This window comes from Caloenas nicobarica, chromosome 2 (genome assembly GCF_036013445.1).
Source record: "Caloenas nicobarica isolate bCalNic1 chromosome 2, bCalNic1.hap1, whole genome shotgun sequence".
Taxonomy (NCBI): Eukaryota; Metazoa; Chordata; class Aves; order Columbiformes; family Columbidae; genus Caloenas; species Caloenas nicobarica.
Genome location: NC_088246.1, coordinates 50,840,389 through 50,865,040, shown reverse-complemented (window position 1 = coordinate 50,865,040; position 24,652 = coordinate 50,840,389). Strand labels below are relative to the sequence as shown.

The following is a 24,652-nucleotide window of genomic DNA, read 5'->3' as shown; positions in this document are numbered from 1 at the left end:
AGCTGGACCCAGCTGGAGCCCCCTGTTTCCGTGCCACTCAGCGGGGATGCCCAGCAAGTGAGGTGGGTGGAAGAGGTGGGCAGGGGAGCCAGGGACCAAGACAGAAGGACTGTCTCCTCTCTGCAAAGCATGCTGGCAGGCCCTGGTTGAAGGTGCAGGGGAGCTGAGTTACCCAGCACAGGCAAAATGAATGTCAATTCTCTCTGCTGCAGCTGGCGACAGTGTCAGCTCCCTGGTGTGACAGCTTGCTGAGCCTCAGGGACATGACATTCCAGATCCCTCTGATTTTCACTTGCCCCACTGTATTTTGGCTCATGCTTGTACTCGCAATGGGGGCTTTTCCCTTGCTTTGTTTGCATCCAGGCTTGCAGTTTCACAGTCTGGTCAGGCCATCCTACTTCTCAAGCTGCATTGGCATCTGGTCCATCTGTCCATTTGCCCCTCTGCTCAGTTCTGTACCTCTACCCACTGAAGCATTTTCCTCTGCTAACATTGCTAACCTCTGTGTCTCCCGAGTTTCCTTCTCTCCTTATCCTCACCCCTCACAGACTCCTGGACCCATGTTCACTAAGATCTGGCACATCCTTATTCATAGCTTCCTCAAGCTTCTGATGCAAAAGAATGAGAGGTAAAACAACAGAAGCTGTCTCCTTTAGAAAATATCAAAGGACTAGCTCTTTGCCATCTCTCTGCTTGGACTCCTTTTTGTCTTTCAGACTTTTAGACAGCAAGATTGTTAGATGAGGGCCTGACCTTGGTAAGAGGAGAAAGGAAGACAAAGAAACAGTATGTGGTTTTGTGGTTAAGGCATCGTTTCTGTCATTTAATTTTTCTGAGCCTCCATCCTCATGAATAAAACAGACATAGAAGGCTAGTTTTGGTTATCTGTAGGATGTGTTAATAATATGGCCTTGTAAGAACCAAGTTGTGCAATGCCTTTTAGGTGTGTTTCTAGTGTGTTTCAAGGATGTGCACTGCCATCTCAGCCCTAAGCAGCAGAGTCAGTCCACTGTGGCTGTGCTCACACTACCCTTGCAAATAAGCCAGGGTCTGTTTTCTGTCTCTGGGGCCAGTGCAGGTCATGGCTTGCACCCAAACAACTGAAGTTTCTTACACATCTCAACTCTGCCCTGCCTCAACTGGGTGTCATCGTCCACCTGTGCTCTGGGGACTGGTCCCCAGCACAGGCAAAATAATTGTGCCTGGAGAACAGAAGGCTCTGGGGAGACCTTATTTTGGCCTTTCAGTACTTAAAAGAGGCCTGTAAGAAAGACAGGGACAGACATTTTAGCAGGGTCAGTTGCAATAGGACAAGGGGTAATGGTTCTAAACTAATTCAGATTAGGCTAGACGCGAGGAAGAAATTTTTTACAATGAGAATGGTGAAACACTGGCACAGGTTGCCCAGAGAGGTGGTAGATGCCCCATCCCTGGAACCGTTCAAGGCCAGGCTGGATGGGGCTCTGAGCAACCTCATCTGGTTGAAGATGTCCCTGCTCATTGCAGGGGGGTTGGACTGGATGGCCTTTAAGGGTCCCTTCCAACCCAAACTGTTCTGTAATTCTATGATTGCTTGGAGCATGGCATGGGATAAGGCTGTGCTAAGGCATCTGCTTGTGGTTTAGCAGGGGCCAGATGGCCCTGAGCTGTTCTTAGAGCCCAAGTCCTGAGCACGGTTTACCTTCCAACTTGGATGTGCCTTTTGGTTTTAGTTTGGGTCTCTGTTCTACTTTTATTTTTTCTTTATGAGCTATTGTGTTTTAATTAACTGTTAATTCCTTGGGCTAGCCTGTGGCTATTTTGGGGGGTGAGGGGGAGATGAAAGATGGAATGACTTGCTTCAGGGGTTTTTCTTGGTTGCATCTGTCTCCATTTGTTCTCCTGTTCTTTTAGGCTGACTGGAGGTAATGGCTCTTAGCAAGCTTTATAAATCATTCTGCAGAGGACTTTGAGTGAGCATTTTATTTAATAAGTATGGAGAAGTGGGCTTTTATCCCTGCAAAAGAGGTGGCACGTTCACCATAATTTCCACTAGATTTCTGTATTTGGGCTAGAGGAAGTAATAGAAGACTCAAAGATGTTGGTCTTACAGCAAGTTCCAATTGTATTACCTCCTCTTTGAATTGCTACTTGATCCATAGGAGCATCAAAGTTATTTATGTTGAAAAACAGCACTTTGATTTAATAGCACATAGGCAGAGGTACTTGGAAGGAATTTAAAAGCTCACTTTGAAGAGTTGGGCCAGTCTGAAAACATAAACATTAATGCTCTTGAGCTTTGGAAAAAAGTGGGTCTGCAGCTACATCCAAATACTGCAGCTCACCTCCACTTCCAGACTGTGTCAGAGCAAGCCCTGAGAGCTGAGATTTCTTCCAGAAGGGAGGAAACAGGGCTCAGCTACAGGGATCTCAAAGAGAAGTCTTTATTCAGGCTGCTGGAAACTGGTGTCCTGGCTCCTTGTGTCCTGGCTGCCTGGGATACCCATCTCCGTTACACAGGCTCTGAGTCCAGGCAGAGACCTCACTCTGATTGCCAGGTCTGACTGTATTGGTCAGACTTTGCATCACCAAATGTGGTTTCTTTATAAAATGGTGAAGCCACTGCAGAGAGAGCATGGTGCTGGCCTACAGCAATTTAAAATTGACTTGAAATGAACTGCTTGTGGTCATGACGTGGATTTTGAATGATTGCTGTGTGGGGGTCACATTGAACCTACTTCATCCCCAAAATATCAGAAAAAGTACTGCACATCTCAAGAAATGGTTCACAACAGTGTGTGAGTTCTTCCATCTCAGCCATAGCCAGTCCAAGGAGCAATTAGACTTCAGCTCTGCTCGCACCCAGATTAGTGATGAGAAATAGCCAGCTTTGTAGGTTATAGGAAATGGTTTCTTTCCAACCACAGCAGGAGAGCAGAGTGAACTCTGAAGACATTTTGGCTTTAGCAAATGCGTAGCTGGGCCCATCAGCCCTGTGCATACCAAGCACCGTGGGGCTTCGGAGGAAACCCTGTGAAGAAATGAAGCCACGGATGCTTCGTGGTGGTCAACACATACATTTGCTTCATGACATCTCTTCTGCAGGCAGTCACGCCCATTTGTTTTTCAGTTTCAGTAGCTCTCTCTGTGGCTTGTGTGGAGAGGTATAGAAGTCCTATCAAGTACAGACCTGTGCGTTTTTTGTTGTGAGAAATAACGAGAGGGCAGGTGGCCAAGCAGGCAGTTGTAACTGGTTTTGTCCCCCCAGCTCCTTGAATCTTAGTCCTTGAAAGGGTGGAAAATCATTTTTTCAGGAGCAACATCCAGCGCTGTAAAAGCCAGGCTGTTCAGTGCACTCCTCTGGCATCGGCATCCACTCTCTGATAACTTACAGGTTTTGAATAAAGTCAGAAATTCACAGGTATTTTTTTCCTCCTTGAACACTCGTCTGCCATGGAACATCTCAAGAAACGAAATGCTCAATGATGCCTGAAATACTTCGATGGCATGGAGCGCTTCATCACACTTCCCAGATAACTGTATTCGCTCTTTTTGTTTGTTTGTTTGAAGGATGCGTGCTCGTGGTGTCTGTAATTGAACAGCTTGCACAGTGGCACAACAGTACGGTAAAGGCAGCCATGGAGAGATTGTGCAACTACATACCAGGTAAGTACCAAATAATATGCCATATGTTATGTTGGTACTGCTGTATTTCTCTGTTAATTAAAAATTCACACATAGAGCCTGAAAAAGCTTTATATGCTTCTTGTGCACCATCTTAAATGAAGGGAACTGAAAGATAGCAAGGTGCTATCTGCAGGTAAGTCAGTGGTGTGGCTCACTTGGCTTCAGAGCTGGGATTTTGTCCCAAAGCTAGAGGGGATGGGGTTGTATTAAGCCCACGTGTATGAGCAACAACACATGCAGACCCCTTCCCTCCCTTTTTGTCCACTTTGTCTCTTTGTTGGCAGCTAAAGAATAGATTCACTGTATGCCCAACCACTCATCCTTCTTGTTGATACAGGTCTTTATAGCAACTGTGAAGATGAAAATGTTTTCAGCAGGTATAGAGAGCTGCTATTGTAAAAATCTCAAAAATGAGCTGAGATTGGCAGGTGTAATATGTGAGCATTTGGTCTGCGCAGCAAAGCTATTGAAATGTAGCCGATGATACAAATTTCAAAGCCCTTTATTTTATCTGTACAAAGGAGCTTAGCTGTCCAAATGCACATCCCTAAATAAAGAACAGCATGAATGCCAGAAGAGCTTTGTGCCTCACAGACCAATCCTATAACTATTTAAGTAACTAGATCTCATATTCATTATATCTTTTTAACATTATGAATGTAAAAAGATGGCTTAGGATTCTTCATTAAGGGGTCGTTTATATAGGACTTCACAAATTGTATCTCTGAGAAACCATCGTGCTCTGTAGACCCTAGTTTCATGGAAGATGCATGTAGAATATTAATTGCCCCCGTTCCAAGAGAGGATTTCCCAGTGCAGGAGGGGGCAGGGAGGTAATTGCTGGGATTCATTCATTGATAGAATGACGCTTATCTGATTTCTATTCCATAAGTCATATCCTCAGTGTTTTAAATTACAGGCACATAACCATGAAGTTACAATTAGAAGCACTGATCCTTGTATTAAAATACAATTTTCTTCTTTAAAATATGACATGCTAGCTCTATGTTCATGATTCACTCAGTAGACCTTGTTCCACTGACATGTCAAGATATTTCTTTTCAGCTGCCATTCTTTACACACATAAAATCCTATTATCCCTTTAGTTAAATCTATATAATCCAGTTAACTTCTATGAGATGCATGGATACGCTCAATAGGAAAAACTGACCCTGAACTTGAAAGGAGTGAAAAATCCTATGGATTTTGTGGGAGCTACAGTGTAACTTGATTTATCCTCTCCCAGGAGGTGAATGTTGCAGCCCCGAAGAAATCAACAGCTGCTTCTTGCTGCTTGAAACAGTAGAAAAGCTTTGAATGTTCACAAGGAGCAAACCTACTAAAACAGGCCATGCCATTTCAACTGAAGGAACAATTTCATTATTATACACTTGCCTACAATTGATTGCAAGAGTAACAGCAACAAATTAATGGCAATGGGGCTTTTCCTAGAGCCAAAAAGAGAATGAGAACTTGAGTGGATTTTTTAAGTGCCTCCTATAATTTCGATTACAATCAAGTTGTGGTTGGATCAAGCCTCCAGGAAAGTTACACATGTTCAAGTACAAAAAATGTTTAGAGAAAAAGAGAGAGAAAAATTCAGTACTTGTCAATCCCATTCAATCCCATAGGCTGTGTAGAAAACACAATCACATCCTTATTTATATGTAAATATTTGCAATGTGTGTGATTCCAGCAACATGTCCAACAAACCTGTGAAAATAAGAACAGTAATGCCATGAGTGAAGGAGGCTTCTGAGCAGCCAGAAAGGCCAGGTCTGAGGGAATGGGCAGTATTTACTGTGTAAGAGATGTTGTTAGCAAGAATGTATGTTCACCTAGATACTGGCTGTCTGCTTGATGAAACAGAGGTGTCTGATACCCAAAATGTGCTCTGAGACCATCTGCCTCCGGCATTGTCTCTGAGTCATGCTCTGCTTCTGTGTCAGCCACTGCTGTGTAAACACCTTAGTGCTCAAGTGGAAATGGCAACATGATTAGTACCATCTTTCTTGTAAATATTTATCCTCTGGGATTCAGCCAGAATTTGTGTTTCTAGGACTGTGAAGCTACAGAGGAAAACCTTCTGCATTTTTACCACGTAAGAACTGGGCAGTTTAGGGAATCTCTTTTACCTGAAGCAGAACAAAAGCAAACTCGCTCTACATTTTCTCTAACTTTTCCAGCATTTAGTTTGATTTAAGCTCTTCTCTCGCCCCTGAGCACTCAAAGTTATTAATCTTTTTTTCTCTTTCTCTCTTCTTGTCCTTTATGACTTATGCAACTTTTTCCTAACAGAGCTTTCTCTCTGCAAAATCCTCTCCTTGTGTGCGTTAGCAGAACCGGAGGTTTGTGAAGGGGTGAATGCAGGCTGGCTCAGAGGGCAAGTCCTCTAAACACTGTGTCTGGCTTGGGTCTGTTTTGCTGGTAGCCAAAGCCTGAATGGCATCTATATCTTCCAAGAGGACGATAATTTTATGGTTTTGCTGTACTTTTTTTTCTACCCGTCATTTGTTACACCGTGGGATAATTACACGTCAAGTTTCCTATACACATAAGGAAATCAGCACGTAGAAATCAGTGTGACCAGCAGACCCCCAACATCAGTTCCCCAGAGCTGACGGCCAGCCAAACCCTCCCCTCCTCGCTGCTACCAGGACAGGTTACAGGAGCCAGCTGGCTCCTCCAGGGCCAGAATTGTTATGGAATCCAGCTGATTTGGGAAACTCATGACGAGACCATTGCCTGTGATGCACCAGGGGGAGAGGTGTTGAGGAAGCCAGCCACCTTCTCCTGTGGCTGCTAGAGGAAGCCAGGTGCACCACAGGCAACGCTTGTCAGAGGATGTTTTAATTAGTGATGATACCAAACACAGGGTTGTTGATATCTGTGATGTCTTTCCTTTTAGGTGAGCAAGAATAAAATCTAATTCTAGACAGGAGGCCAATTTTTTACTTGCAGATTGCTTCTAAAGAGCCAATAGAGAGGAGTTATATGGCAAAGGAGGTAAAGAAATGAAGCTAATAACTTGATTGAAATAAAACACCTGGCAGAGGATAAGAAAAATCAGCTATCGTAGTTACAGAAGCTACCTGCAATACTGTATGAGTAGGAGGGTGTTGGGAAAATTATCTTTTCATTCCCTGCTATGCCTTTCTGATGCCAGTCCTCCTTTCTTGGGTGAAAATTGCCAACTGGAGTAATTGCAGTCCTGGTGGGACAGCAGCTGCGGGAGTGAGAGCAACCCATCCCTGCTGATGCAGTCAGTGCTGCAAGGTTTCGTACCGTCCTTGGAGCAAAACTGCCCACCTTGTATGCAGCAGACCCCCAGCCCTGGGCATGTCCAGCCTGATACTGGTTAAAATTTATTCAATATTTAATTTCAGCTTTGTGATTTTCTAAGGCTTTTCTTTGGGAAAGACAAGGATGCTCTATGTTTTCTTCCCCAAGTACAAATAGTTATCTGTCTGGTTAATGGAGGTGCAAGAGAAAATTAAGAAGGACAGGGAACTGCTGGAGGGAGTCCAGCGCAGGGCAACAAAGACGATGAAGGGAGTGGAGCATCTCCCTTATGAGGAAAGGCTGAGGGAGCTGGGTCTCTTTAGCTTGGAGGAGAGGAGACTGAGGGCTGACCTCATCAATGTTTATAAATATGTAGAGGGTGAGTGTCACGAGGATGGAGCCAGGCTCTTCTCGGTGACAACCAGTGATAGGACATGGGGTAATGGGTTCAAACTAGAACACAAGAGGTGCCACTTAAATCTGAGAAGAAACTCTCAGTGAGGGTGATGGAACACTGGAACAGGCTGCCCAGGGGAGTTGTGGAGTCTCCTTCTCTGGAGACATTCAAAACCTGCCGGGACACCTTCCTGTGTAACCTCATCTGGGTGTTCCTGCTCCAGCAGGGGGATTGGACTAGATGATCTTTCGAGGTCCCTTCCAATCCCTAACTTTCTGTGTGATTCTGTCTCAGGAATTTCAGGAGCTGCAAGTTTGTCAGCACTGCACTTGTATGAACCTGCCTCTTCATGACTTTTCACAACACTATTCCTGCCGAAACAAGGCCTGACACCTCCTTTACTGGATATGCGAATGGTTAACCAGCTCTTGTCTGTTCAGGCCAAGAAACAGTCAATTTTCGTTCATGGGATCTATGAGACCAGTGCTACCATCATGCCTTACCTGTATTTAAGCCCCCAATCTCTCCTGCAAGTGTCTTTGCTCAGGCATGGGGACCAATTTTTTACAACAGCAGCTTAAAGAAATCTCTGATGAGCTGTCTTCTGGAAGGCATGCTTCACCAAGATTAAAGAGAGCCACCTGAGCCAGCATCCCAAAAAAGGCACACGGCTGCAGTCTGTGAAAGGAAGCCAAATGAAAAGTGTCAAATATTTGTTTGAATGTAATTACTCCTGCGCAACTCCTGCTCTACACAAAACATATTCTCTTAACTCGCAAAAACCCTCAGAAGCTCCGAGGCAGCTCTAGCAGTAGCATCAAGCCCCACATCACTTTCTGCACTTCAATTTATATATTTGTTTTCTTTCTTCTTGCAAACCTATTTAGCTGTTTGTTTAAACTGCTTAGAAGATGCTGTGGCATGTATGATTTCTTTTGATTTTTCATTATGCCATACTCAGAATATTTAACAAACGCTAGTCACCCTTTTTATCATGTGGCTTGCCTACAGCCAGAGGGCTTTAGGCAAGGTTAGAAATTCAGGCTTTCTCATTCTCTGGTGCTGTACTGAGGTCATAGATTCACACACCTTCCCCTGAGGTAAATGAGCATTCACCTTAATGAAACAACTCCTGGTGTATTTTGACTGTTATAAAACCAGTTTCACTGTGCTCAATTACTTTAAAAAAATGTTTTCTAGAAAAACTGCAAGGATTCTGTTACGTACTTGCTGAACTTTACGGACCACACATAGCTGAACTGTAAGTATTGCTGTGTCCTCTCAGGTCTTTGCTTAGCTTGTTCTTGACACGTACAGATGTGCTGTTGGATTGAAGTGCAGGGGTTTTGCTCTTAAAATCACATTATCATTAAAGCAGAGATGCTTGGGAGTGACGCTGGTTTGGCATTTGGCACAGCTATTCCTGAGTGAACAAACACAGGCTGCCACTGGTAACCATTTTCATACTCCATTTGAATCTCAGATCAGGCCCACCTCATGTAATTACCTTTTGAAATTCAGCTCGTTTGGCTGAGGGTGGAATATGAATAACCCATGTGTGCGAGACAGGTTCTACAGTCGTGCTACTGTAATACTTGGCCCTTGCTTTCCCTTCTACCTTTAATCAAGCTTTCTAATTGTCAGCCCTTACATGCTCTCAATCCCAACCTTGATACACACTCTTGGGGAAGCCTACTAAGTAATGTAAGTGATTAAAAAAATAAAATGTAGGTCATTTTATTCCTCTTTGAAAGTTCTTAGTTTAATTAACAGAGCTTTTGCTAGACCTTCTTTCTCCCTAAGGTTTTCATTTTTATTTTTAAAACTAGCCAAGGGACTGCAAAGTGCTTACAGGACTAAGAAGTACTATAATCAGACATTTTAATTTAATTCCTGATTAGCCCAGAGGTGTGTCCCAAAAAGAAAGAAACAATCTTAGCACTTGTGCTTGGCGATTAAAGGTTAAGGATCTTTGAAGGTTTTCTGGTTATTTTCTTGAGTTAATGACTGAACATTCATATGTGCCAAATTGCATATGCATTAACTTTAACCTTTAAATCTTTGTCAGAGTTATGATTGATTAAAAACCAAAACAATCATAATATATTTGATTCAGGTGCTGTGTATAAAGCATGGTGCTTTTTCATCATCCTGGGATCCAATTTTAAATGCTGAATAGGGTGTCGTGGCAGAAAATCTTTAGGACCCAACAATGAACCGAGGAGCAATTTCAGGCCACAGTGAAAGGAGCTGAGGTTATTGTTTGGCGTTGGGGAGATTTAGCTTCCCATGGAAATAGCTTCTCCTTCAAGCACCCAGAAGAACATAATAGTCTTTGTTTATGCACCATTTCCTTCAGCATAGACAAGGAAATGAATGCCGATGTGGTCTGCCATTCCTTGAAGCTGTGTAAACAGGATCCAGGCCAACCACTTTGTCATCTCTACCCTCCTCCCAAGGTGAGTTGGTTTTCTACTTTTCTCAAAGCTACTGATTGTGGAAGGTCTTTTAAGCTGGAGCTGAACAGTACAGAGGCTACCAGTACATGTGCATTGCTTGGGAAGTAAACTTCAAAATTTTGAACATGGACACTTTTAGAAAAGGTCTATTTCAAAGGTGCATAACGTGCTAGCTGTGTGTGCCACCAACAACATCGTTGTTGGACAGTGGAAGTTACTGAGCCAAATTGTCTTGTACCAGTCTGGGTCAAAGAAGAGTAGGGAAAATAAAATCTCACTTTCTCCAGACTTTATTGTTTAGCAGTACAGTAACTCCAAACCAGATACTGAGATTCATCTACACCACAGCATTACTACAGCATGACAAGTTATCCCCACATTGCCCGATCTGCTCGTGTCAGGCTGTGTAGACTCTAGATACCCATGGCAAATGCAGGGCTATTTGACTTGGATGAGTCTGCAATGCAAGAGGTTTAAGCTCACATGCATAATCTTTCACCGCAGGCTGGAAACATAATCAGTTACCACTACTTTTTGATGTACAGTTACCTGCTGCACCATGGTAACCTGATTGCATGTCCTAGACCTTTGCTACTCAGACACATACATAGATGTCTAGACAGATACAGTTTGGTTTGGGATTTTTTTAGTTGTAGTGGGGCTTGTTTGTTTGTTTTCTTTTGTTTTCCAAGTCATCATGCAGCCCCAGCCATGCTAAAACCTGTGAGTGATGGTCAGGTTTTGGCAGTGTCAAAAAGCAAGTGATTCACTTAGGCATCTCTTTTTGGAAATGTTTTTCCTTGCATCTGAATGGATAAAGACGAGTTTGATTTCTAAAGGTTTGCACAAGATGTTTTACATGGGGCCTCATCCAACAGCCACTTAAATCAGTCAGAGTCTTTTTATGGGCTTTGGTGACCTGTGGTTCATCTCCAAAATGGATTTAGTTCTGGCAATATTAAGGCCTGGAGAAACACTTGCATTCCAAGAATGACAGTAACATTTGTTTTATAGCAGGTGTGTGTCCCGTATGACTACTATGCTCCATGCTATACCAACATAGAGATATATGGGTGTGCAACCAGGCAGTGGTGAAAGAAGAGGAGTGCAGGCAGCAGAGAGGGCCCCCACTAACTTGACTCAACCAGGATATTGCCCAAACTTCATCAAATGGTTTTCTTCAGAAATTCTGCATCTGAACTGATAAAACAGTTCATGGGTCCTTCCACCCCCCCGAGGTAAACCAGAGCCACTCTACTGCAAACTCTCCCTTTATAATTGCCTTCTGACTTGTAATTGCATATTTTTTTTCCTCCCTTGCACTCTAACAGCAGCAGAGACCTTGTCAGTGGCTGTGGGGCCCTTTTTTTTTTTTTTTTTCATACTGGGAGTCCTGAAGGTAAAGGTGAGAGTACAGGAGAGGCTGGGAGGCTCCCCTGGCCCCCAGTGTAGCAGGTCACCCAGGGGGACAGCAGGAGCTGTAGCAATGGTGGTAGAACGTGCACTGCACTGCCAGCACGAGGGTTAGATTTTCATGTGGACTTCCTTGCTTGTGTGGGGGAACAAAGAGAAGGAGAAACCACCCTGCACCCTGACTTCTGCTGGTGGCCTCTCTGTGGCTGCATGGCAAACTAGGCTGAGTCTGGACCCGGAGGCTGTTTAAACTGAGGTGGCTCCCATGCAGAAATTCGAAGACCTGTGGTGAAGTTCTTGACCTATCAACCAAAGGGGACAGGCTGCCACTCATGGGGTTGCTGTCAAATCTTTGGTCAGCTCTACACATCTGTCAGAGCAGGTGTGGGACCAAGCTGTTGACTCCTTCTACCTCCAGTGACAGGTCCAGCGACTGCACTTTCTTTGAGGAAAACAACGGATGATTTTGTTTTGTTTTGGGTTTTTTTAAAACAAAATGTAAACTCTCATTTGCGTAGCCTGGACACTGTCTCTGTGAGAGTCTCGAGCAAACTCTTTCCCTTCCAAGAGGTAGTTAAATCCCTTTCTGTCAAGGTGTATTTGTTTCTCACCAGGAATAAGGAAACCCTACCAACAAAACAATTTTTCTACCCTGACTGTGCCTTCCTTTTTAGCTCACCTGGTGCCCCAAGACAGCGTGAAGAGGCTGGTGGAGATGGGAGGAGAAGAGCAGTGCTTAGAGTTCACGCTCAAGTGGTTGATAAATTGCCCACGGTAACTCTGTGACAAGTCAGACTGAGTAGAGATGAATTATGGGTGAAAAAAAAAAATATACAGTCAGAGATGCAGATGCATAAAATGCAGTTTACCTCATGTTTGCTTCTTTGGTTTGTAATTTGATTGATCAGTTATATGATCCTGCAAAAGTTGGCTCAGTCCCCTGCCAAGTGTTTGAACAAGACTTTAATACTAAAGACTGTTTTGTTCAACTCTATTGATTTTCAGGTACTTCATTTATTCATTTAAATTTTTGGACGCCCATTTTCCCAGGATTAGTATCATATTTGTAGCGGTGAAGGGAGTGAAATAATTATAGAATTACTGGCTCTCAAAAGGCAATGTAACATTCAGGTTTTAATCGCCTTTAAGGTGCCAAATATCAACATGTAGCTGATTTTTCAGTCAATAGTTTGTTTTGTTCTGTTTCTTTGATGTTGCTCTAGTGAAGATTGTTTGTCTTTAGGGAGGAAGAGCCCCTGCTTCAGAAGCCTTGCAAAGTATCTGCATAAAGGAGACACTGCAAACTGAATAAATGATACATGCGTTATATTACATACTTCCCTGGTCCCTGACAAATTAGCCCAAATTAATTTTTTGCCAACCTACTTGGAGCCATTAGCACTCTGTGATTATTCTACAAGACTTGACTCTAATTATGAATAAAAAATGTTGCTCCATTTGCACAGTGCAGTACTCTGAGCGCAGAGCTGGAGGGGGAGAGCATCTAACCTGGGTGAGGGCAACTCCATCACAGGGGCTTGGACAAGGTGGGCTACCCTTGTCATGGGCAGTGACAGGAGGAGACCCCTGATGCTGGTGGGGAAGAGTAGAAAGGGCACTCATGGCTCCTGGATCACCAGCATGGCTGTGCAAGCAGATGTGACTCATAATGGGGGTCCTGTGAGCCCCTAATTGCCACCAGGGGCCCATAGAGCAGAGCCTGGGCCAGGGCTGGAAGTGCAAGTAGATGTGCATGAGTAGGCTGAACATCTACACTGCATGTTTCTTGCCCAACAAGATGTTCTCCTCTATCATCAGTATGAGAGTAGCAGCACTGGGGGTTCCTTCAAGTCAGGAGGCAAAATAATACGGCACATCACAAGTCTAGGCTTACCATAGGGAGCTGAAAACTAGGCAGTATCTAAAGCTGCTGTAATATGCCTTGTGGTTTAAGATACATCGACAGCAGATGCTCTCATATTTGCTGCAGCACCACTCCAAAATGCTGACAGTGGGTACAGGTATCCAAGATACCTGGTTTAGGATGACTGCATGTTTTTTTAGTTAAAAAAGTTTGTCAGCTCACATGGTGGAGCATTTTCTCCACCAGGTCCTGTGATGCAGGGACATTCCTCTAGCAAGTAAAAAGGGTTGAAATAGGGTGAGGGGCTGTAGGCACTGCCTACCAAACTCCCCTTCTGGCCCCGGGAGCAAGCAGGTTTGCAGGAGATTGTTCTCAGCTTGTTGGTAGATCGCTTCAAGCCAGCTGGCCTGTTCAGTTAAATGGCAATACTTTAATTGATTTTGTTGGGGTCAGAATAATGGCACAACTTCAGCATTGAAGTCCTGCTGCTGGCAATCTTAAATGGTCTGTGTTGGAAGGAGCTTATGCTCTTCTTTCTGCCTTTCAGAGTGCCCTTCTGCTCCCCATCACTTTTCTGCTCCAGATTACTAGAGACCTTGTGGCTGCAGACTTTAGCTTAAACTCCAGTAGAAGGATTTTGCTGGGAGTAATTTTAAGTCAGCAAAAATATACATATTTATGCTAATGTCATTTTATCTTACCAAAATAAGCTTCATTGCCACAAGCACTCATGCTGGTACATGTCCCCTCTATCAGGTCTTTCACTGACTTTGTAAAAAGCAAAAGCTACATCCCTCATGGACATTACTGCTGCCAGCCTGTTCTTTGACAAAGTAGGAGCCAACCAATTCTGACTGGGAAAAAAGCAAGCATTTGGGGTTTCATAAAATAAAAATACTCCCACTGTTTTCTCTTGTTCCTCTCTCTCTTTCAGTGAAAATGTGAACTGCTTCCCAGGAGGTGAGGCAGAACCAAACTCTGGGGAGAGAATGCTTCTGCATTCCTGATAAGAGCAGGTGGCCACCCAAAGGTAGACCTTGTGACTGGGACCCATTTCCTTCTTTTGTGAGCACAGACCGTAAAGCAAGCATCTGGGAGGCAGAATAGGTCCTGGGGAGGAAGATGCTCTCCTTTCAGCCTTTCATTTTAGAAACAAGTAAAATCTACCGAAATGCGAATTATTTCTGCTGCAGTCGGAACTGAGCCCTGAAGAAACAACCTATAGACAAGCAATAGCAGAAGGCACAGTTTGAGCACTAGTTCTTCTTTCACTTGTTTCTCAGAATTTCTTCTGTTCCTCTTCATTGACGGAAAACAAAATGAAAAAATAAACCAACCAAACAACAACTAAAACAAGAGTCAAAGCCAAAAACAAACAAACAAAGCAAAAAACCAACCAACCAAACACCAAGCCACACAAGCCTAACTTTCCACCAAATAAACCCAAAGAAAATAGGGTGGCATGGGGTTTGCAGTGTGCTGTGTGCAGCTGTGTTGTACCAATGCAGATGCTTCTCCAGGCAGGTCCCCTGAAAACAAGTCTCGGGTGACCCACAGGCACAGTGGCGTTTGGGGTGGGAGGCTGGCAGACAAAAGTGTGAGGTCAAGGGAACATTGCTCATGCTGACGGTGTTTCACAGAGGTAAGCTAGAAAAAATAAATCAAAATGTTTCATTCAGAACACACAGAGTCCAAGTCCAAAGGAAACAAGTGGTGTAAAATATGCAGAAGTGAGACTAATTGCCCTGGGAGGAAAAAGGGCCAAGTCAGGCTTCACGTGTTTTAGATGTGCGCTTGCAGGCAAGGTCACTATTTTGTGTCCAGGTACATATTGTTTGGTTGGGCTGTCTCACGCAATCATAAAGATTCCCCCTTGGCCTCTGCAAGATGAAAGGTGGGATTTGTACAACAAAACTCAGTTTTGCCAATGCTGTTTAACAAGCTGTGCTGCATTTTGGTACCTTACTAGGTATACTCCTGGTATAAGGATGAAGAAAATGAATTAGAAGGGAAAATTTCTGGAGTGTTTTGTAAATATCTGCTCTCCTGGGAAAGAGCTGGCTAACAAGGATGATAAATGAGAGACAAAGTTGGTTTGTGCATTTGTTTATTATGAGAAATAGATCTGTTTGCATAAAAAATAATTACTAGGAATACATGGGCTCTGTGGAGAGCATTGAAAGCAAGCAGTGAATGAAATCTCAGTGACCCCCCTGCCCCCAGCCCCAGGATATTGGATATTTTATGTAGCGCTGGGCATCGGGGCTGCATGGATTTGGGCGGATGGGGCTCGGCTGCTCCTCGGGACTTCTGCACATCTTGTGGGTAGCGGCTACGAGTTCATCCATCAGCTGCTGAAGACTGAGACCTTCCTCGGTAGTGTTTTCATGCCATGGGCAAGAGAGGTGGCTGCTTGTTAGCCGAGTTGCAGCAAGAGAGGTTGTATGGGCTGTATGGCCCTTGGTGGGGCAGGCTCGACATGTTGGTGTCAACCAACAATTACAGGTGGCCCATGAAACCAAGAGTGTTTTCTCTTGGATAGGTGTTTCAGCTGCCAGTCCTCCACAACCCACCCTGGAGTCCTGGCTGAAGTAACTTCTGCAGTGGGAGGAGATCTCATCCTTAGCATTTCAGAGAGAGCATTTTCCACATGCAGAGGCAATTCAGCCTTTCCTCCCTTGTTTTTTTGCTTTCTCTGTGCAATATTGCTGTAGCTGGCTGAAGCGTGTGCTTCTCATGCACTGCTACTGAGAGCAAGAAAGGTTTCTCCTCTCCTGCCCAGCAAAAAGGGATTGATGGAACTTGTCTCTCTGGAAATTTTTCATGCATAGTACTCAATTTTAAGCCATTTTCTTCATCCAAGTCTCGAGTTATTTTATAGCAGAAATGACAGCAGCTGATCGCGTACAACATAACTAAGGCAAATGCAAGAGGCATGTTTGTTTTTGGGGACAGCAGTTGCCCAGGGGGAAGGAACTAGGAAACCGTGTCTTGGTTCCTTCCTAGCATCTATCATCTGTTTGTGACATACCCAGTTTTTTATAAGACTGTAGACACAGTGAATTAAGCATATATTAAACACATATGTTAATGTGACACATATATTAATGTCACATGTATATTAAAAACCAGTAACTTAGAAGTCTGTTCCTTGCTGCTTATTCTTATTCTTCCTTATCCCTTTATATTGTTCATTGTAAATTTTTGACCCTTGAATACCACAGTTAATTAATTTGTTTTGATCACTTCCTAAATCAACTATAACGACATGCTAAATTTTATCCCTAGTAAAAAAAATGTTGGTAATGGTTGCTTTAAATGCAAATATATGCTGCTTTATTATTCCAAGCTGGCATGCCCGCTGTTCAGTAAGGTGCCATCACTTGAGGGATATTTTCTTTTTTTCCGAATGCTTTAATACTACCACTTGGCTAAGCATACTTTTTCCCCCATGTTGAGTTCCTGTAGCTCCAGCCAGATAAATATAAACTTGTACTGAACTTTACCTCAGAGCCCTCAGACCTGGTTGGTGTGAAGCTAGCAGTTATGTCCTTAGGCTGAGCTGTAGGAGAGACTGATGACAGGTCATCATCACACAGTACAATTTGTCCTCACTAACCATTTTTATCAGAAACAAAGTGCTAGCATGTTTCTGATATACCAGATTTTTCCTTCCATTTTTGAAAGTAATTGATTTTTGTCTCTTTTTATTTTATTTTATTTTTTAAACTATCCTCAAAGCCTACAGAACAAGAGAAGTTATTTCTCCTCAAAGAGGGCGAGTGGGAGGTATTTTCAGCCTTCTTCATGCTGGATGCTGAGGGGAAAGACAGAGGTCATCAGACAGATACTGCCTCACAGATATGACTGCAAAGGTGGCCCTAATAAAAGCAGGACACCATATGGCAATTATCATCACTGAGATGAAAGGATATTGTCCAAAAGTGAAAAGGGAGCAGCAGGAGGGAGCACGCTGGCGTTATCCTGCCAAAACTAAATGCTTTTTCATGAAGTTTGCATGCAAGTCTGCAAGCTGGGCTCATCTCAGGGGCACTCAGCAACTGGCTGTCTCATGAGCAGGACACCCATAGCACAAACTTAAACCACCCTCCCAGACCCCCGGGACTAGATTTTGGGTTTTTTCATTGAAGTTGTGGGATCTTCTTTTCCTATGGAAGACGTGGCTGAATTTACAAAGTGCTGTTCATCAGACTTGTTAAATAGTTGTAAAATGTTTTGGACTGCGTGAACGTGCCTGGGGCCTCTCTTCACCTCCATGACAGGGTAGAATCCTTGTGACAGGAAAAACATTCGTGACAGTGTGATCCTTCTGCACTGTGGTACGGGCCACACTTCGTAAGGCCAGAGTAAGCCCTTAACAGCACGGTGCAGAAACAGTCCCTGCTTATGCCCCAAGCCTCAGCATTCACCCAGGGCTGTGGACCAGGCGGGCAGAAAAAGTGTATGAGTTGAGGTGTTTGGAGCAGCAGAGCCTGGAGGAAGCCTCAAGAGCAGGACCTCAGCAGTGCTGGGCAGTTCCCAGCTGTGACAAGCAGCCATCACTGTGTGTTCAACCACAGCCCTGCTGCACTACTGGTGGCACATCCGTCCTCCCATTGCCAGGTGCTGGTCCCTGGCTGTCACTCGCACACACAGTTGATGCCCCTTGCACAAAATTTCCTCTCCTCCTTGAGGAGCATGCTTATAAATGGGAAGACATTTGGGGAATTATGAAGTTTGAGTCACTATCCCCGGAGGTGTTTAAAAGACGTGAGGATGAGGTTCTTAGGGACATGGTCTAGAGGTGGACTTGGCAGTACTAGGTTAACACTTGGACTTGATGATCTTAAGGGTCTTTTCCAACCAAAGCGATTCTATGATTCTACCACCAGTAGTCATAACCCATGGCCTTATGATGGCCAACCCATTCTCCTTTGATAAGGATGCCTTTCCAAGGTCTTTTCTTACAATGGTTCTCCCACTCTTCCTTTCTATTTAGGTATAAGTACCTAATTTTGCAAGAATCCCGAAAATGCTTCTTCAACACAAATTTGCATGAAACCAACAGAAAAACACTCTTGCCACTGTCCATGAGAACTTGCCCTCCAGGGCAGGTATTTCCAGAATAAAATCTAACCTTCCTAGATCCTAAGCAGGAAATTTTTCTTCCAAATTCTATTCCCTGCTTTGCACCTGCCCACGTGGCAGCTATTCCCCTGCTGAGATGAACCTTAGCCGACAATAACCCTTATCCACACAAGAACGAATGTTTCCTCTGTACCCTTCTGCAGCAAGTCAGACCAGCATCGCATGCGTAGCCCTCTTTTGACCATCTAATGGATGAGTTGTTCTTCAGCAGGAGTCCCTAGAGAAGTCTGTCCTCTGCAGTTCATGCAGTGCAGTCAGGATATGAATCTCAGCTTTTTAACCAATCTGGACTTTTCCTGAGGAGATAAATGATGCCCTGGAGCAAAATAAATGAACTCTCACAACTGGATTTTCGTAGGGGGCAGTCAGATAATTGATTGTTAGTCCAGTAAAAAGTAACTGATGATGAGTTTGTGCACTCATACATTATTTTTGTGCTGTGACTGATACATTTTTTTTTAAATGTTAGAAAATAGGGACAAAAATTTGTAGAATACTGTGATGCTGCTCTGGGTTTTTTTTTTTACTTTGTTCTTGCTCTTCTAGGTGGGGCTGAGTACTGCAATAAGGAAAGCAAAAAGGGTTATGAAGACTTCGAAGGATCTGGTAAGAAATCAGTGGCATTATGATTTTTTTCACTGTACTTGCATTTTATCAGGAATGATCCCATGTTTATTTTGTCCAATTGTGAACCCACCTGTTCATCACTGAATTGAATGCTGACTCTCTCCTACCTGGTATAGGATCTGCTCTGTCAGGTGACACCAGGAAGAAGGAGAGGGAGGTGACAGAGAAGAAATATGAAAGTATGGGAAGAGCAGAAAAAAACTCATGAAAAATGCAGACTGCTTGTAGAGTAGGAATAACTGCCTACATCCATCCAAGACATAAATTCTGCGAATGGAATTCATGCAGCAACTGAGGGTATAATCTGTGAGCTCTATAGTGCAACTCTATGCTGAGATACTGACTTGTACTAGTCCAACTCAGCATTGGTGGGGCAGCCAGCCTTAAAATAAGACAAAAGCAGATACAGATTTTGTTTAGATTTTTTTTACAAAAGCAGGAATTTCCCACTCAGATTTGCCCTGTGCTTTTTCATCTAGAAAAGCTTCCTTCCTTAGTTCTTTCAAACTTCTTGCAGTGCTTATTATTTCTTCTCCTCGTTTCATGCTTCTTCCTTGTCCCTTGTCATGTCTGTCTTGCCCTTTTAGCCTTGTGTAAGAGGGAGCCTCAGGAACTTAGCCACTGCCTCAGAGCAGTGACTGGCTGCACTTTGGGGTTGTCTGAAACTCATGCAATGGCCTGAATGAAAATTCTGCCTATTTTTCATTTGTTTGAGAGGCTGCTTTTGCCTCTAAACTTGAGAACTGGCATTTGAAATCTTACCACCTCTGCCAGTTCTCAGATTTATAGAGGATATCTAAAAGGTAGCAGAGAAAGGAATAGCAGCTTTTATTCTGCTGGGTTCACTTACATGAGTCAGCTCAGCCATGGAGTTTTCTTCCAGTTGTCCTCAGACACTTAATGCAGAGCTAATCTTTTTGCTCTTTGTGAAGAAATTATTGAAATTGCTTCTTCCCGAATCCTCACTGTGATGCTACTCACATAAGTGAAAATTGAGGTGCCTAATTAGCCTTTGGGCAATTGCCAAATTGCCAAGCCAGGGAAATAACCAATGCGTTGGAGAGACGGGTCTCAGCTCCTGCAGAACAGCAACCAGCAGGATCTTATTCATCTTCCTTCCTATTCAGCACTGTGCTACAGATGGCCTGAGATTTCTGCTCAAATTACATGAAGTTTCTAATCCCCTTTCCCCGGGTGCAAGTCCTCATGTTAACACCTGCAGCAAGATGCTCTGTGTCAAGGAGGTCCTCTCCAATAGCCAGAGCCAGGGCGCAGGCGTGGGGGTGAAGAAGGATCAGTGTGCTGGTTCTGCTTCCTAGGACACAGGGCTCCTTTGCTCCCTCACGCGTGCTTCTACCCCTGGCATATCAGGCTGTGTCCCTTTCATGGTTGGCATCATCTGGCCTCTGATGCCCATGCATGCCATGTCCTTTCATAGAATCATAGAATAGTTTGGGTTGGAAGGGACCTTCAAAGGTCACCTAGTCCAACCCCCCTGCAATGAGCAGGGACATCTTCAACTAGATCAGGTTGCTCAGAGCCTTATCCAACCCGACCTTTAATGTTTCCAGGGATGGGGCGTCTATCTGGGCAACCTGTTCCAGTGTTTTACTACTTTTGTTGTAAAATATTTCTTCCTCGTGTCTAGCTTCCTTTAGTTATAGACGATTATCCCTTGTCCTATCACAACAGGCCCTGCTAAAAAGTCTGTCCCCATCTTTCTTATAGGCCCCTTTTAAGTACTGAAAGGCCTTGGGTAGGGCGTCATGGTTGTCATCAATCTTTGGGTGCAATGGGGTCTCCTTCCAGCTTGTCTCTACTCTCCCGTATCCTCAAAGCTGCTTGATACCCTGATGACCCTATGTCTCTGTTGCTCTCTATCGTGATGCCTTTGGCCTCTTCCTGCTCCTACTTGCCTATTTAGCAGCAGGAGAGAGGAGCAGACTGTGTCTCAGCTAGAACCAGCAAGGCCTTGGTTATAGTTGGGTTTCTTCAGGCAGCGTATTTCTAAACTCACAATACAAGGTCAGCTCAAATTAAAATAGGCATCATGTGGTTGGTTGGGCCCCTCCTGCAGTTATTGCTAGCACGTTCTCTGTAATGACCCTTGCTGAAACTTATTTTAAAGCTAGAAAATTAAAAAACAACAATATTTCTAGAGGCATTGCTGTCTCTTACAACTTCACCTTTAGCTGGGTTGTGGTAAATTTCATTTCAAATCCAGAAAAACAATGGAAAATCTCCAGGGTAGAGCACAGCGTGTATCACACCTGCATAAGCCCCATATCCCAGAGCAGCATCGTGTGATGAAATGGTAAGAGAATCACCAGCAGAAACTGAATGCTGCCAAATCATGTTCACCTGCCCAAGCACATACACGTGTCAGTGAGCAAGGGCCAAAGAAGTTAAGGTGCTCTTGCTGCTTGGGGAGAGGGTTGTCTGGCTGAATGTATGGGTGAGGATCCAGAAATGCTCTGTCTGTGGTGTGGGACATCTCTGCATCCACACCAGTGCAGAGAGAAAACATTCACCTAGCCTGTTTCATGCTTTGGCTTATGCTGGACAAAAACATCTTCTTATTCTTATCACAGCTGATATTTTACTTACTTTTGCCCCATTGTGTATATGGGGAAAACCATCTGAAGAGGTTCATGTAAGTTATCTGTCCCCATCTTTGCTTGGCAGCTGTGTGTGACTGTGCATAAAAAACATACATGATTATGGCTATTGGTAATGAGAATCTTAAGTCTGTCTGACTTCCAGGGGGGTTGTACTTACTGGGCATTTCTTAGCATCATTGTAGATTTGGGAAAAATAAAAGATATTTATCCAGATGTAGAGACACAGTGAAAGTGGTTACAAGCCCCCCAAAATCTAATAAATGTCTCCATTCATTAAGAGTAGTGAGCTATCTGTGAGTGACTGGTTTAAACCAAACACCAACAAGCATTAAGGGCTCATTATTATTCTTTTTTGTAAAACAAATTAAAATCATTAAGCAAATGTCATTAGGGAATGTTAACGGGCAATTAATAAAATATTGGTGTTATCAATCACCATGAGCACCTCTAGTGCTAACTTTTCTAGTGGGTGGAGAAGACACTAAGAGGCATCTTTGAGCAATAGCAGTGAAAGAATGACAAATAGAGCCATGGCTGTAGTATTTAATGAGAGCAAGCACCATGCGCACAATCCTGTCATGACTACGTGGTACCTGCAACTCCCAGCCCAGCAGCCGGAGAAGTGGGAAGCCACGGAGGGAGCCAAAAGGGAATTGCAAGGCAGAGGGGAGTATGAACCTGTCTCCTGCCCACCCATTGATGTTACACAGGGATAAGTAACCCACCTCCTCCAAAAAACACATACTGCAATTATAGCCTGGCTCTTCTGGGAAGGGTCCTGTAGTGCTTGCTCACCTGTGCTCCCCCTCTTACACATGCACGGGAAAAGGTTATCCCTTTTTTTAAACCTGTGCTCCTTTCTGCCTTTCGAGAGTAGACCAAGACACCCTCTAAGAGCAGGTGAGCTGCTCTCCTGCGTATCTCCAGGCAGAGCCGAAGCATTATGTTCACATCTCACTGTCACACATGCTGTGGGGATGTGTAGGCTGGGAAGTCCAACTCGACATCACCCACACCACTTCCAGGGCACCATCATGCCAACCACTCCCAATCAAGTTAGGCAGTCTCTGGGACTGCAGGATGGTCTTCCTTTGAAACTAACAGAGATCCAGTCAGCAACAATCTTCAAATGACTAGCTGAGAAAAGGGCAGGAAAGATTTTATTGTACTTACCACAAAGGGCAGATTTCAAATGCAGCCTGTGAGCAGAATGAAAGGAGGTTTTACTAATTTATTGCAAGCCCCGTAGTTTGTCTTTCTGGCACAGTTTCAGCTCCAGATGCCTCAACTTCAAAGGCTTTGCATGCTGTGACTTAGGCTGAAGTGAAAAGCTGGCAGCTCAAATGAAGACCCTCCAAATCTTAGCCTGATGGAAAGCATTAAGAGCCTCTAGTGCTTTTAGTAGGCAGCACTGAGATTATTCCTACATGGAGGAGGTGGGGGAAGTGGTTTCTTTCCTCTTTCCAGGAAGGCGTAGATAGGTTTGCAAAGCTCTTTGAGGAAAGCTGGCATCCCACTTGTGCACCCCTCAATCTCTACCTGGCTGGCCATGCATGCATATGCACGTGAACAGAGCAAAGAGGGGGTCTGCGTCCCTGCCGGGCTGGAGGACGTAGCCTTGCAGCAGCCAGGCTGGCAGGAAGGTTAAATACAGTGACACAGATGGGTGAGGAAGAGCGTGGGGTGGCTGGAGCCGCAGCAGTGGGACCAGGTTGGTCTTTCATCTCATGGAAAGGCCCCGCTCCCTGTTGCTTTTGGCTGTGTCTATCGCCTTCTTTTGCAGCTGTGTTCTGCTTTCTCCTTTGAATCCACTGACATCCCCTCCACCTCATGGCCCCTTCCAAGCTGGTGTGACTTCAGCTTTGTCATTTGAGTGTGTTGGACAGAGCTGAAGAGAGTCAATTGGTGGGTTCTTTTGCAGGTTTCTTGTCTCCCCAAGTTTCCTCCTTTTTTTTGTCCTTTGATTTCTCCATGTCATCCTTCAAAAAGTGCAATGTTACAGCTGCACCTCCACTGCAGGTCTCCTCCACAGGGTACCACTCTTTCATCTTCACTTTGCTGCTTGGTCACTTCAGCCACCAGTGCAAATGTTGGCTACCATCTTTGTACTAGGGCCTCTATCCCCTCTTCACTAGCCCAGCCCTCCTCTACACATTGAGATCCTGGTAATGACACGCTGCTGTGGCTGACCTCCTGCTCTGGGCAGAGAGTCACCCCTTGTTACCTGCCCAGGCAAACACTCTCCTGCCTTCCCTGGGGCTGCAGAGCAATCCTTTGCTCACCGTGGTACCGCCGGCCCGTTGCCCTGCAGTGCCACCTCAAAGTCCTCCTTTGTCACTCAGAGCTTTATATGCTGGGGTTACTGCCCCTCATGGTGATTAACAGCCTTTCGTTGTCCTCTCTTGAGTTGTATCCAACATTTATCTTCTGTTCTGTGTTAGATTTGGGTTGTAATCTTATTAAAGCAAGGACCATCTTATTTTTTTTCTGTGTGTAACTCAAGGGAGTTGATCCAAGGATAGAACTCTTAAGTGCTATGTCAATAAAAATGATTACCCCTCTTTGCATAAAGTTATGACTATGCTCATCTGCTCATCTGCTCCATATTTACATGCTGAATGCAGCCTCAGTGAATACAGATAATTAGACTGTGCACTGACTAGCCCTCCATAGTTATAGACTACCCAAATGCTCTTGGTGTTTAAAGACCACGTGAACTCAGAATGAAGCCTGTTTTGAGATTGATTGCTGACGCCGTGCAATGTTTCTGTAACTTGAGCATTCACTAACAAGATCTCTTTGAGCTTCTGAACCTTCCTGTTTACCTGAGGCCTCAACTGGATTGGCCCATGGTTATGGTCTACCAATGTTGAAAGAGATTTTTATGCAGCAGCTGTCTTTTACAACTTGCAGGTCTGACCAAGATAAAGTCTAATTATGAGATTTCCAGGTTAAAATATCATTAAAAATTGAGGGCATTCTGTGCACATGCTGGATCTTCTAACTTCTCCTCTCTTTGTGTTTGTTCCTTTCCCTTTCCATTCCCCGAGTATGCAGAAACCAGCCTTATGTCCCACAGTGTGTTGCTTTCACTAGTTTTGCACTGTCAGATACCACCGAGTTTATCAAACATGAGTACAGTAATTTTTACAAAGAGCGAAAAAAATAACCTTGG

The 24,652-nt window shown here is 44.2% G+C and overlaps 1 protein-coding gene across 5 annotated transcripts in view; it reads left to right on the top strand.

The window, feature by feature from the left end:
- Positions 1 to 24,652, top strand: part of AOAH (acyloxyacyl hydrolase) — a 101,634-nt gene that overhangs the window by 29,531 nt on the left and 47,451 nt on the right. For all 5 annotated transcript variants that reach the window (XM_065627377.1, XM_065627381.1, XM_065627379.1 and 2 more), the window contains 4 exons: positions 3,550 to 3,645; positions 8,546 to 8,606; positions 9,705 to 9,804; positions 18,776 to 18,835. In XM_065627377.1, the coding sequence (XP_065483449.1) occupies positions 3,550 to 3,645; positions 8,546 to 8,606; positions 9,705 to 9,804; positions 18,776 to 18,835 (317 nt within the window). The remainder of the gene's footprint in view (positions 1 to 3,549; positions 3,646 to 8,545; positions 8,607 to 9,704; positions 9,805 to 18,775; positions 18,836 to 24,652) is intronic.